This window comes from Lingula anatina, chromosome 2 (assembly GCF_051362555.1).
Source record: "Lingula anatina isolate TDL-2025a chromosome 2, LinAna3.0, whole genome shotgun sequence".
NCBI lineage: Eukaryota > Metazoa > Brachiopoda > Lingulata > Lingulida > Lingulidae > Lingula > Lingula anatina.
The window spans coordinates 24,806,095-24,821,983 of record NC_141768.1 but is presented as its reverse complement, the minus strand read 5'-3'; the positions used below and the strand labels follow the sequence as shown (position 1 = coordinate 24,821,983).

The following is a 15,889-nucleotide window of genomic DNA, read 5'->3' as shown; positions in this document are numbered from 1 at the left end:
TGGAGGAATATATCAGCACTCCATGTGTTTTGTTTAATGAAAAATCATAAAAAGAAAATGACCCTCAACCATAACAATTCATACATTATTGATCCAACATAACCTAAACCCACATAATATTTGGTTAATATGAAATATTCGAAAAGTACTACTTATCCAAATGTGTTTTGTTTCACCATCAATAACAATTTTTATCACAGACTAATAGTATCTTTACATGCACCTTACACAAGAGGTCTCATTGGAGATAATAATTCATATAAGCACCTTACTGAAAGAGAAATTTTTCTGTCAAGGCAATGCACCATGATTTAAGCTTTGAATTCGCCCAACCACACTCTGGCTAATAGCTAGGATAAATAAATATTTATGTTAATAGACAACCACAGACATCACATTAAGCAAAAAATAGAGAACTGCTCAAAATTTTCTTTCAAGTTAATGTCATGCACTTCTGTGTTGACTGCAGCATCTCAAACACTAAGCAAATATTTACAGGTCTGTGCAAAAAGTTTTGACATAACAGAGAAATGTTTTAATTGAACAGCTCGTGCTTAATTTTGCCCTTTTGAAACCAGACCTTTTTATATAAACTGCATGCGAAGACACTGACAGTGAAAAATTATCTCACCTTGAAAGGACAGAGATAAAAGGACGACCTTATTACCATCTTACTTAGAAGATAAAATCTTTACCAAAAGTCTATAATAGGAAGCTATCTTCATTACAAAAAAATTCTTGAAATACTGTCAAACCTATAGTAGAACATTTCTCCTTAAATCTCTCTTTCTTTTTTTGAAGATCAAATCCTTTTTATCTTTTTCTTGCTAATGTCGAGTTTAAGCATTTCACATCTGCTCCTGAATCTCCCCCCCCCCCTTTCCCTGATGAAACAGATTTTGATCATTGCTACAGAGGAGAAACAACCTCAGCACTCCTCCCAGTGGTGACAGGCCCACTCCTTCCCGGCAGATCTAACTAATGTCTTGTTACATGCAATTTAATTTAGTGCAGTACCATGGTCTACCAGGAGAACATTAAAAATAATCCCTGCTGAAGTTTTGAGATAACAGACTTGCATGACTCGTGAGTCGTGACTTGATGTTACATATCCATCAAACAAACGTGGATCACTTGAACAGGATATGTGGCTCATGGTTCTCGTATTCCAAATTGTGTTTTATCATCAAAACATGCATTATCAGTCTAACCAAAAACCTCATTTCTCCCTTTATAATTAATTAGCCTTTGATTTCCACATGTTGCTATCTGGCAACATCTAGACTAAATCCTCTACTCCTGCAGCACACCCTGGCTGCCATTCTTGTACAAAAGCATGTAAATAAATAAATAAATAACAAGATATAAAGATGCTAACCTTAAGCCAAGGCCTTCTATGCTTAAATCTGTAAATTAAATAGATAAAACAGCATTAAACTTTTTTCAATGAAAATGTATCTAATGGTACTTCATGGTATAATGTCTGGCACATATAAGTTCTGACTCATTATCTTGTGCACTCAAAACAAAATCATAGCCAAAAAATGTAATTCTGAAATAAGTGATTTTGAAGTTCACCTTCAATCTATTTGAAAGGATGGGCAATCACACTTTTGATCATTTGTATACTATTATCCATTTCTTTCTCAGTTATAACATTTGTCCTTACCTTGCCTTCAGTGACACTAACCACTCGAACTGACCTCAGCTGGTCTCTCTCTGGATTACAATTTGGGTATTGTAAAGCTGGGTCCCGTAACCCGAAAGCATCGTGCATTGCGACCGAGCCCAAGCGTCTCGATTCCATAACTGGCCCATACTCGACCCATATAAAACACTGTGATATCGCTATTCACAATACGCGATGCTTTCGAGTTACAGGGCCCTGATCAGCCATTATTTTAATTTGAGAAAAAATCTTTAAGATGTTCTTATGGGCCATAGCATAGGATCTCCCTCTTACCTGATTCAGGGCTAGACACTAACTTTTATGAGCACCTGTCCTTCGGACAGGTGCTCATAAATTTGACCTGTCCGATTTTCAATCCAACCTGTCCACAAAACCAATAATTTTTTTCTATTCATACGTTTGAACTTTGTCAATTTATATGTGTGGTCATACATTTAAATTAATGTATATATTACCAAAACATTCAATCATATGAGCCCCGAAAATGCACCTTAAAGTGAATCTATGTTCAGATTAAAATTTGTTTTTTCATACTTGTGAACTCCTGAAGATTTAATCTTGCATTTAAGTCTGATAATTCACATCAGGGCTTCTCCTAGGATTTGGGGTACAGGGTCTACTAATTGTAAGTCTGCAATTTGATAACAGATTCACATGAAGTTTAACCAAAGCTAAAAAAAAAAACCCTGAGTGGGAAGTGGGGAGGGGGTACAGTACTGTTAAATTAATTTTATTAAAATATTCAAAATTTATAATATTTGAATAAATTTCAATGAAAATTAAAGAAATTTTATAATACTTTACTTATATTTATGTTAACAATTTAACTTTTTAAGGGGTTATCACGTGTTTGATTTTTTAAACATACATGAACTAAATAAAATCAGTATAAAAAAGTTCCCCCTCTTTTTATAAAAATTCTCATATTTGTAATTACTAATTTCTTCCTTACATCAATATCACCCTGGTATATGAGAGCAATGTTAATTAATTTATCATATTCCAGCACTAAATTTTAAACTGTAAATAACACAGGTGATGCTAGAGTCATTAAAAAAAACATCATACAAAATTTCAGGTTATATTTTGGCAAATAAACAACATTTCAACAAGATCTTCAGCCCCAAAGATATCACTGTCTATAGTGAGCAGATAGCATACAACGTGTTTGATTGACAGGCAGTTTGTTGCCTTGACAACGAACTAGATATAGCCAGTTCATCCAGTCCAATCTGGCTCCAGCACAGTACTTGTGTAGATTCTGTTTATGGAAGTGTCTTTATTACTAAACCACGTAAATTTTTAACTAAATAAATGTTCAGTAGTGAACCTGATATGTGAATAAATTTTGTCTGCTGAAGTTCTGGAGGGTGTTCACTTTCATAATTTGGCGGTAAGTTTGCTAAGACTTCGTTTTGCGACTGCATGTGTTTTGTGCCAAAAGTAGGTCACTCTTTTTCAATGTCGTCTAGGAAGAGGCAAAAAGACGTTAGTATGCAACAAAAAAATGATTTTTAAAAGATTTTTGCTCCAAATTTCTCATAAAGCATGACCTGTCCGTCGGACAGTCAACCCTGCAACTTCACCTGTCCGAACTGAATTTTTACCTGTCCCGGACAGGCGGACAGGCGCTAATGTCGAGCCCTGCTGATTGAAAGTGCAAATTTCAGCAAAGGCATTCTTCTCTACTGACTATAAAATACATAATTCCAACATCATAGCAGTTGGATTTTATAAAAGCTTTTGACTTGAAATGTTTATGTGCCACAGCCATGAATTGGTTTTGTTGAGTTGCAAAGGCTGTAATTTTTTTCAAGTATTTGTATTTCAATGCATTTTATTATGCACCTGATTTAAGATGAAAACAATAACACCTGACATAATGTTAATGTAGACCTTTATTTTGGATACGCATGCGCCGCACAGGAAAACTCAAAATACCAAACAAAAATATGATGCCATTTATGGCTCTAATTGTACTCAGCTTTTGCCTTCTGTTTTTATTTGTAACGGCAAGTGTAATTCAAAAGACATTCCAGCATTCTTGAAACGTTTCAGATGGCAAAATAAGTTTACATTTCTCCATGTTGTAGGGAGCGGTGAACTGTAAATATGTTTGATGCAATAACTTAAGTGATAAACAAGTGTTCATAGATACCTGCACTTTTCTGCGCACATGCACAGTTCTGTACAGGTGTTGCTTCCGGTAAGTTATTCAAATTGCTTAAGAGTAAGACAATCCAGCTCGCAAGCAGGATTTTGAGAAACTGGTTAACAAAAATCCTTACACGTTCAGACTACTACAATTATCCCAATCGGGATCCAATTCGCTATTTATGCGGATAAATGACTGTAGTGTGAACGGGGTATATAACACTGTGGATATGCAAAAATATACTACAATATCCAGCAAAGGTTATTGTGTAAGAACACATAGTCAAAGACCCCACAGTTCAAGTGTTGCTGCCGATTCCTGATGGTCTCCCAGACTAAACTCGTGCCTTTAAATGGATTGAATCTCTGTTCAGAGGTTAATTTGCTAGGCCCCTGCAGTGACAGCGTGTGTGGAGGTGGGGAGACCATAAGAAACTAAATATGGCAGGCCCCACTAAAAAGCAAGCCCACCTTATCCCCTGATGGTCTCCCCGCCTCCACATGCACCATTAACCAGATTAAATCTCGGCACCAAGTTTTAATTGCTAGGCCCCTGAAGCAACAGTACATGTGGAGGCAGGGTGACCATCAGGGAATTAGCGGCATTGCTTTTGTGTGGATCCTCCATATTAAGTCCTTGGATCAACTTGTTCAGAATGTGCTCAAACTCTTGTTTATATCCACTTGGGATTTCTGTCACGTGCTTTGCTATCTTCAGCTATTGATGGCAGTATTAGTGATTTCTAAATGTAACTCAGAAACTGAGTCAAGTCAAGCATTGGATAATGTTCCTTATTATCATGGTGATTTCCTTGTAATGCTTCATTGCCAGCCTGATATGGTAATGTATACATTGTAATGGTGATTGTGGTCTGGTATAAGATATATGGTGTTAGGGAAGTTGGGCATTTTGTATTTATTATACATAGAATGTTCATTATTGTGTGGTGGGTTGAAACTGAACTGCTATAGATTGGATTTTATGTGATTATAGATTTGCTCTCTCTCCCCCTCCCTTTCAATACCTATCTATTGTAGACTTAAGATCAGTACTTAGCGTATTGTTTTTGTGTGGTTTTGTGACTGCTTAATGAAGGAATTATTCATTAATGTTGCCACAAAATGAAGCTGGTTGATTTGTGGGCCATTTGCCAGTTCTAATCATATCTGGCAGATGATAGATGTTTTAATAAAAGAATGTTACTGTATCTTTCAAATTGATGGTCTGGTTACTGCCCATCACTGGTGGGGCACTCAGAAGCTTTGTAAATTTTGGCTAAATACTGAACACATTTTAATAAATTGATTTTTGTCTTCCCAAGATTATGACCTAGTCTGCATATTTGGATAAAAGAAACTTTATCCAAATGAGAGTGTTTTATGCAAAATAGCTCAAGAGAACTGTATTGTTTCTCAGACATACACTTTGACAATGGACAGATTTGATATTTATTGTTGAAATCTAAAAGCATATGAAATTTACTGGAAATGTGAACAGAATGGAAGTTAAACCTGAAATTTTTCAATGTGGGATTCGGTATCGTTTTGCATGGGTGAACAAACAAGCTAATCAGATTTTTCACCAGCAATTCAAATTTGAAAAATCTGTATTTTTCAAAAGGCAGTGTGAATGGGGTATTAGACATCTGTAAAATTAGAGACAAGCAGCAAAACATATTTTCCTGAAATTTTAGGGTGTATTCCCAGATATTTAGATCGATCCAACTCCCAAGCTAAATTGCAGTCAGCCGAGCGCGCACCATAGTTAATTACTCCCCTTACAGCTTTTAGTAGGCGGGACAGACGCTTAAGCCGGCTAAGCTGACAGTAATCTAGTGAGACTCCCCACAGGGATAGATCGATCTAAAATCTATGGAAATGGGGTCTTAGTTACACTGTTATGTATGGCAGAATTGATATATGTAGTGCAAATACTTTTCTACTATGTCAGTAAGGAAGAACAAATATATATATACTGGGGTAGCGCTAGCAATTTTTTTCACTTAGCCAATTCACCACTTTTTTGTCAGTCTGTTATTCAAATGGCTTTAATTTGACTAAAATTAGTAAAATCAAGCCCTTTTTGTTTAGCCAATTTAAGTCAGTTTTAGCATATATATGAAGTTTGTATGAACAAAGACCACTTGAAAAACAGAATTTATGAAAATAATTTTTTTAATCGAACATTAATCTATACTAAATATCCCAATATTCCTGTCTGATAGAAAGTACTGAATGCCCACATTATCACACACTTTTTGAATATCCCCATACTTAACAGAGCCATCCTCTACTAGTACTTATATTAATGGAAAGCTCTTGTTCTTAAGTTCTCACTCTCCACACTTGCCAACTGTGAAATCCATTGAAAGGGTTTGATCACTGTTAATCTCACCCCGACAGCTGTGAACAGATGGCTACTTAAAGATATCAGTCCATGGACATTTATGAATTAATTGCTATTGATGGTCCTTCCATCAATCCTATGCTACACATTCAATACAACATATATGGCTGATATATTCAAGCACTTTCTTTTAGTATAATAAGTTTATACACCATCATAGCAACGATCTGACCTTGTAATAAACAATGGCCCTTTTCACAACAGAAAACTTTAGCGAGAGTCTGTGCACATTGAGAGGTCCTACTTTAATACCCCGTTCACACTACGCTCAGTTATCCGGATAAGTTGCGAATTAGGTCACAATTCGAATAAATGCAGTAGTGTGAACGCAAGAGGATTTTGAAAATGCGCATTTTCAAAATCCTGCAAGCGAGGTGGATTTCTAAGCGCGATCCGGATAACTTACCGGAATCGACACCTGTACAGATCTTACTGCGCATGTGTGCAGATAAGTGCGGGTATCTATGAACGCTGGTTTATTACTTTAGCGATTGCACCAAACGTATTTGGAGGTCACCACTCACTACAACATGAGGAAACAAACTTATTTTGCTACCTTAAGAGCTTTTAGATCGATCTATCCCCGCGGGGAGTCTCACTAGATTACTGTCAGTTAATCCGGCTTAAATGTCCGTCCCGCCTACTACAAGCTGTAAGGGGGTAATTAACTTTCATGTCCGCTTGGCTGACAGCTATTTAGCGTGAACCCCCAGGGAGTTAGGTCGATCTAAAGTAGATCGATCTAATCTCTGGAAATTGGGTCTAAGGGACCATTCCCAACTTAACCGGCTTAAATGTCTGTCATTCCTAGTTAAGCTGTTAGGGGGTAATTATCTTTACCCCCTAGCTGATTCGGTAGGCGTGACAGACATTTAAGCTGGTTAGTTGACAGCAATTTTGTTAGACTCCCCAGGGAGATAGACCGATCAAGATGGATCGATTTAGGCATGGGAACCCAGTTTTATTTAAGCCACTTTTCCCCTTCTTTAAAAAAGAATTTTTTTATCATTTTCACACACAAACATGAAGGTGCATTTAGTAGAATGAGATGTGTTGAGTAGATTGCTAATTCTGGTGTTAATTGTTTTATACACAGTATACTTTAAACTATGTGTGTACTGAGTAACTATACATCTTGGCTTACTTCGTCCTAAATGTACTCGTTAAAAAAAGGACAGGTACTGAATTTACTTATGCCCGATTTGATGAACCTTTTCATGCACACTAAAATCTGGGCATAAGTAAGCTCAGCACCAGTGCTATATAACATGTGCACATTTGGGACAAAGGAGGCCAATATATGGGCGCATTCCCATAGATTTAAGATTGATCTATCTCCATGGGGCTGACAGCTATTTAGCGTGAACCCCCAGGGAGTTAGGTCGATCTAGTTGGATCGATCTAATCTCTGGGAATAGGGTCTATGTGTACTCTGTGGACATATTTTTGTGTTCTGTGTGTAAAAGAGTCAAAATTATCAACATACTCAATGTAGTGCAGTCTTGTGAGTTCAACAGCTTGAACATGTGCACACATATACATATCATGGCACACAAATACTAGTGCACATATGCATGCAAATGCATGCACATATGTACACAACATCCATGTGCAACAATAAGCCCTTTCATCATCAGAATGAAAAGTTGAAAGTAACACTGATGGTGAAGGCTTTTTGAACAGACATATTTGTGGTTTGGTACAAGATTTCATATCACAGACTGAGCATTACTGAGCCAAAATGCATATTATGAAAAATGAGGAATATGAAAGGCAAGCTTCCATTATAAATTATTACCCAGACCATAAACACCACCTGTCACATAAAAAAAGGTCTCTGCTGCCAAAGAAAGGTACGTCTGATAATTATTAAAAATACATAGCAGCTAATTTGGAATTGTTAGCAAAGTTTTACTGCTAAATATATAATTTAATACTATATAAATGAATTTAGAAATAATCATAATGGGTTACTTGTTATATGCTCAATAAATATGCATTCATGCAAATAACTGGTTCCTCACTGATAAAATTGTCATCAAAATTATACCTTATAAGCCATCGTGTCTCTCAAATTTATTTTAATGTACTATTTGAAAATAAATATTAAAGAAGTTTTGTTCCATTCAGTAGTTTTTGTTTTATAATAAACCGAGATGTACCTATTTTGGCAACATACACTTTTTAGTTGGACACATTTAATAGTAGACAGAGCACAGTTTTGACAAGTTTCAAATGCAATTGAAGCCATTCAATTACACGTGGATTCCAGTGAAGGTTCAGTTATTGCTAAAGTATACAGTGAGAGGGGCCAGGGAACCTTTCCTGCTCTAATCTAAATGCTTTTTAGGAGTAGCTCTCCCCTGGGAAATTCATTCCAAACTCTATTGGTTAGATTTACATCTCTGCAGTTTGAGCGAGCACCTGCTCACTGGCAGCTTAACTACATTACAGTAATCAAGTTACACAAGAAAGCAGGTAACCACAAGACCCATGCTTAAAGCTCAGGATATCATCCCACACTTTGTGATCCCCTTTATGAAAAGAATGAGCAAAAGACAAAGTTACTACCATGGCAGATGGTAGGCTAGTGTGAGCATGTTCACTCTGCAGGGATGCCCTTTGTTTAATCTAATTCTTCTCCTGCAGTAATTCCATTTATCAACAACAGGGCAAATATGACAGTTATTGAGAAATATTTTTGGGAGGTAGACAAAACAACCATATCTGCCACTCACCCATCAGATACAAAGAACAATAAATCCACCATTATTACTGTAGATTACAGAAGGAAAAATTAAATGACATGGGGAACAGATTACCAAATAAGCACTAGTCATTATTTGATCCTTTGTCCAAATGCATGTTACTTCTTGACATGCAAATATAATGAAATATAAATATATCAATGCCAATAAATTGTTTTCCTTTTCATCACTAGTGCCATGCACAATACTCAATTATGATTCATATCAATTTGATGCGGTACATCTGTCAAATGAAATCAATCAAGCATTGTGAATCTCCCGTCATATGTATCTATTTATTATTCATGGTAAATTGAACAGAGTGCTCCTACCTTACTGCCTCAACCAAATGGGGGATAAAAAACTAAAAGCAAAAAGCACAGAAGAAAACATTAGGGACCACCTTAAGTAATATTCTGTTCAGAATCTGTTGACATTACAGGCAAAACCAATTTTAGTGTCCCTGCAGGTTGATTTTTTTACTACTTCCTCTTAAGTGCTCTGACTGTCTTCTCTTCCACACTGCACTCGGGTAAAAGCTGATGAAAAAAAAGACAGCAGCTGTGAAATAAAACCTAATACTGGGACATATTTTTGGCAGGTGGCTCTAATCACATGTAACATAAAATATAGGCAACAAAAATGTTGCCTCAATTTTCAAACTACATTATAAGTTATACTGTAGGTAAGAAAATGTTGTATTGAGGCCATATATTTTTTAGTATTCCCTATTGGAAAATGGCCCCCAAACAAGGTACCAATTTATCTTTTCCCCAAAAAACCAGGTTCCGTGCCTCTCTATATATACAGTACCACTGTAATGGTTCTACCATGGTATTTATATGAACAACATAACAATATTGTAATACTTGGTATTTTGATTGACAAAGTAATGCTTAGCTTATATTTTCAGAAAAAAATCCTTTGCAGAGTTATCTGCATAGAGTCACCATAGAATTATGCGTACTTCAGTGCTATTAGTCTTTGTCTTAAATCTGTTGAGGACAATGGTTATTTTCTCTGCAGGTGCCCCATGACAAAACCAAGAACAAATTTTCATTTCAATTTCCATTGGGCACGAAAAACAAGCAACAGTTTAAAAAAATTTCCACCTTATGAATAAACTCCCAAGATCACAGCACAGCTGTAACTCAATAGTTTTTTATATAACATCACAACATACAAAGAAGGTATTCAAAATAATTTGTCTTTCAAATGAATTTGATAAAACTGAACATTTGAAACTAAATTGTCATCTTTATAAACTGATAATTATATGACAGTGTATTTATGTCAGTTTAAATTTACTTATTTAGATGTAAATGAATATATGCAAACTATATATTGTTGCTCGTTGAACTAAGTGATTTCAGTCATAGTCAAGAATTAACCCTCATCACATTTATTAAATATCAAATTGAACAAGTTTAAGTTCTTTTCATTAGGGCATTTTCAGTCAACCATAAATATCTGTACATATCAAAGATGGCACATGCATTATCTAATTCTATCTTTATTTATTTATTTATTTATTTATTTATTTATTTATTTATTTTTTATTTATTTATTTATTTTTTCATGTGGACTATTAGTCAAGTGGATTAATAAATTGTCCCCAAAGTAACTAGAACCTTAAAGCCAAAGTAACTAGAACCTTAAAGCCTTAAAGGCTTCTGGTCTTTGTTAATAAAAACTGATCCTAATTAAAAGTTAAAAATAACCAAATCATCTGTTCCAATATCAAATGTTTTATGAAAAGAATCAAAAATGGAAAGAGAGACTGAGCTTCTATGTCACTTATCTTTATAAAACCTAAACCAAGATTTCCCAGCCATCATTCATTCATGAGACACAGCTTCTTTGTTATTTCGCTCAGATCCGTCAAAAAAACTTCACGTAATTAGATTTAATTTCAGATCTTCACGTCACCTTCCTTTAATCACAGAAACAAATTTATCAACTTGTCATATTACTATTGACATCCATATCCCAAAGTCAGCTGCAATCAACTAGGGAGCCATTATAAAAGAGCCACTGGCTCAACACTGTCTTCATTAGAAGGAATTATGAAGCAAGAGCCAATTTCACAAAGGAATTGGAGTCTTAAGTCGGCCTAAAATTTAACAGTGAAAATCCTAGTCTTTTTTGCCCTTATTAAAATCATTATTACTCCCTAGTTCTATTTCACAAAAAGTGAGAAATGGTTAAAGTTTCTGAGTGATAGTCACTTTACCTCAGTGGACTAAACTAAATTTACCTGGGTTGAATTTGAAATTTTCTGTCTCAAAGATAAAACCAACTTTCAAATGAATGTCCTTTGTGAGACCTGCCTTTGAAGGTCCGTCATCCAATGGTGGTTACCCCCCCCCCCCTCCCAAGAGCTTGATGCACCCACATAGTCATGCTATCTAAGTAACATAAGGAATGTCAAACAAATACATAAAGAAACCTACAAATGGCTGTTCATTGCATAACTATTTATTATCAGGCAATTGAATAAATTGAATTATTCTATTCTATTCTGGGTGACAAACCATTGATAAAAATAGCAATGTAATCTTTTCAAACAGATGTTCTTCCTCTCTTCCCATTCTTTTTCACTTCTGAATCACAATCTCATCTGGTATAAAATATGAACATCCTTCCACTTCCAGCTCAATAATTCAAGATTAATCCCAATAGAAGAACATGATTCCCACTTCTACAGGAAGTCTGAGCTGGAAGCTACCAGGCCCCTTTCCTTTCCACTTATCCAATATCCTGACACCCTGAGTTTCATTGCTGGAAACAACAATGGCATAATGATAATAGAGAGGAGTTTCCAACGACCTCTGAAACTCAGGGTGTACCCCGAAAGCTCATGTCATAAAACGCAGCACGAGAAGTGCCAGGTTCAGTGTCAATATAATGGTTTCCCCTTAAAGGAAAACCATACTGGGGAGGGGGGAGGCATTCCTTAAGAGTGATGCCATCCAAAACACCACAAATGTGATGTGCTTATCTCACAACAACACACACTACAATATATCTGATACTGGAAGCCCTCCTCAACCAAAAGTATAAATGTGATTACTTTTTTTTTCATCATATTAAAAAAACAAACCCTTTGTTATTTTTTATAACTATACCCAACATTTGTTTTATTCTGTTCATGTTCATCACGGCCAACTGATGTAACAAACATAACAAATTTTACTGACATTACTCTGTGCTTTGCTTTCCTTCCAGTAATTACTTTAGCAATTTATATGCTTGATCACACCCTCGTAAAATACATATCAGCATACATAAATGTGAACACCATTATTAGTTTTCTTATTTTATAGGTCAAGTGACTCACAGTTCTATTTTCAATTTGGATTACTGATGAATTTCCAAAGAGAATAATCTCCCAGCTGTTATTGTAATTTCTGCTTATGATGAGGTCTTCATAATAAAATCATAAGAAAAACATTTAAATTTATCTAAACTTTTTCTTCTTTATATCTGGGTACTGAAGAGTTAAAAGGTTGTTTTATTAGTAATTTGATACTACTTGTAACTCAATAAGAGAAAAATCTACAGTAGACACTTCTGAATCTGTAGATGCAGCAAGTTTTTATCTATGTGAAATGTATCAACAGTCCAGATTAGGCCGTTATTTATTGTCTGAAAAGTAACTTCAAATACCTCCAGACACTGATCAACTACAATAGTGTTTGCATACATTTCCTTCTCTGTTTACACCTACAGGTTTGCTTAAAGACCTCTAGTTTGTGTGCCTTGGGAAGCGGGGTTACTATACACAATGGGGGTATGTTGTGAATAAAAGCCGTCTCTCCCCCTCGGTCACAATACTGCCAAACAAAGACTTGGCCAGGGGACAATGGACGAACGGCGACACTTGAAAAACATGACATGCCTTTGTAACACTCAAGCAGAAAAAGCATGTAGCAGTTCTATTTCCAAGTGTTTTCTTAAAAGGAATTATATCAAATATTATGAATGCAAATTTAAAGAGTTTATGTTAATGGAATCTGGCTAATCAAACCTTATGACTGGGGCCGGCTATAGAAAGGCTGGTGCTATGAGATTGTTGGTTTATTCACAATGAGTGGCATTATGGCATCTTGGCCAACATTGTCAACATAGTATTTGCTATGTATACAATCAGTCCCAAATGTTGACAATGGAGTGGAAGTATTGCAATGTTTAATACCCAAGATCAATAGGATTTGTTGCTTATAATTCTTACGGCCATAGACAAATGTTGCATTGCAAGATATTCAACATCCGTTTAAAAATAAATGCAATAATAAAGAAAGAAAAATAGTATGTATGATTTAGAACAGTTTAATTCTCCATTTATCCTCCTCCTCCAAGAACACAGATCAGCAAAATTGATAGAAAACCACCACAACTCTATAGGATATGCATTAAATGGTGCAGAAAGCTCAAACCAGACATTGATTGCTATGTTTGGATCAATATTATAGACCTGATTATTTGCACTGTGATAAAAAGGATATCCAGTCCGGGTTTTACAACTGACAAATCTCTCGAAAGGCCCTAAATCAGCAATTATGTGATAGTGGGCAAACGTACAGTGTGTACACAGCGGTTCAAGGTGATACACTTTTGATAAGGCTATGGTATTTTATTTTAACTCCACCTCCATATGGACAACGATACAGTATTTATACCTGCCACAAAATGTCATTCCGTCAAACAGCTTGCCAGGTGTATGTTACATTAAGCTCCACTGTAATATTTACTTGTCCTGAGGTCTCCTACATTCTCAGCAAACATGCCTAGTGCGCATATTAACTGGATTAAAATAGATGATGAGAAACATGTGTGGTCGGCTAACAGGATCATTTGTATAATGAATTGGAACAAACAATATCATACAAAGCTTACATTATTGGGGAAATGAGTCAAATACCACTTTAGACTGGAGGTGAACTATTATGTCTGTATGTTACTTTTCTTCTTTTAACATCAGAATACCATATTGCGCTCCTGACATACGTCAACACTGAAGGGTAACTTTACTGAGATCACTTCAACTCATATCTTTAATTTCATCAGTTAGGAACATGCCTTCAAGAAGACTTCTGAAACAAACCGTCAGGCAATTCTTAAATTAATTTCTGCTAGAGCATGACATCACTCGTCTGCCCAGATTGACTTGGGTGACAAAGAAATATTAAGTTTAAAAAACAGGATACTGAGTTGTAATTCTGCAGTTATCTGTTGAAATAAATGACTCTACAAAAAGAAATAAAAAATGATCATGTATGACCTTTTCATTTTTGTAAAAACATAAAGAAGAGAGAGAAAAAAGAGCAACCCCCCATACTAGTATAGTTATAACTACCTGTAAAGCCATTATCATACATTGTTTAGTTCACAGCTGTTAATCTCATTATAAAACTTCAATTACGCACCAATCAACATTCAAGAGCAAGACTCTCCATACATTTGTTCAATTTTGTTAAAGGTCGTACCTAGAATTATTTCTGTTAATCCATTTCACACTAATGAAATTGACAAAGAACATGATGACATATGCTAATTTACAAGCAGACGTCTGACTCAGTGAAGAACACCTGAAATACAATGCAACAAAGCCCAACACGAAATGATAAATCATGACACCACCTGAGTGATCATAAATATTGTATTTCCAATATTGCTCTGCCCTAGGAAAAACAATCAACTTTTGGTAACGCTGTGTGCTTTGCACTTTCGTTCCGGTAATATTAAACGATAGTGCGTGGTAATCATTTCCCGTTTCCTTATCCCACGTGTGTGCACTATAATAGCACGTACATTATTGTTGTGAAGTATACCAACAACAGAAAAAATGTGTCATAAGAAAAAAAGGAGCTTACCTGTTTCGTTTGTTGCTGATCGGTGGTAGTTTTATTGTTGTTATGTTCTGTGTCCAGTCCATTGAGTTTGGGCACGATAACAACAGCGGGGTCCAGTCCGTCTAGGACAGTTTTACAGTTCACCGTGCTCATATCCAGGCGAGGACATTTAACACCCAATTTCAGCTGAGTCCCGGGAGAATGGACGCCATTCTCAGCTGGTTGACAATCAGACTCCGCCATTTTCATTGTTATTAGATTCACTGTTATCAGCTGTCACCGAGTCACTCTCCCTGAACGACGAGTTCCTGATTAACTCCCACTCCTTGCCCCTCCTTCGACTTTATCCTGGACTCAAAAAACAAAACGTCGATTCACATGAATGGTAGGAACACTGTGTTCAGTATCATTGAGTTCTAGTGGGCTAAAGCCTGGCCACGCTACTGTTGACACTGATGAAAGCTATTTTGGACACCTGCTAAGCATTCGAATCCACAAGTAAATGAGCACATTGTTATGGCCCGGATGTCATTAGCGCTTCCTGTACGCAGCGCCACCTTGCGGCTAAAAGTGAGCCAAAATGAAAGGTCATTGGATGTGAACAAAAGCCGTATTAGTACTGTTCAACAAAACCTTTCGGTAGCAGAACAAGGAAAATCGATATGGAACAATGGCATTGTGAAAACACTTTCATCCTAATCTACTTTGATCTACCCCCGAGATTTTAGTGATCAGTTTATTAGTGTTGCCACATGTCAATACGCGCTTGGTGCGTTCTCCCTTTCCAATTATGGATTTTCTATCTAAGTTATTGATAGGCAGTATTTGTATGGTAATTTAATAACAAAAAGGTTAGAAAAATTATACGTCGACTCATGACACGTAACTACATCAGTGCGATGGGTGGGAAGGAGATGGTGATCAACTTCATTTGCAGTGCGGCAACGTCTGGACAGCGGTCTACTAGGCCTAGAGCGAGATGCTGGTCCGCTCAGTAACGGGAGACGCTGGCGGATCAAAGTTGGGTTTAACTGTC

The 15,889-nt window shown here is 36.1% G+C and overlaps 1 protein-coding gene across 12 annotated transcripts in view; it reads right to left on the bottom strand.

Annotated features, from left to right (window-relative positions):
- Window positions 1-15,372, bottom strand: part of LOC106165545 (RNA binding protein fox-1 homolog 2) — a 51,104-nt gene extending 35,732 nt beyond the window's left edge. For 4 of the 12 annotated variants that reach the window (XM_024076094.2, XM_024076093.2, XM_024076095.2 and 1 more), the window contains exon 1: window positions 14,875-15,371. In XM_024076094.2, the coding sequence (XP_023931862.2) occupies window positions 14,875-15,102 (228 nt within the window). In that variant the 5' untranslated portion in view covers window positions 15,103-15,371. Of the gene's footprint in view, window positions 1-14,874 lie in introns of all 12 variants that reach the window. The other 8 variants (XM_024076090.2, XM_024076091.2, XM_013543762.2 and 5 more) reach the window with 3 other exon arrangements.
- Between the last annotated feature and the right edge of the window lie 517 nt (window positions 15,373-15,889).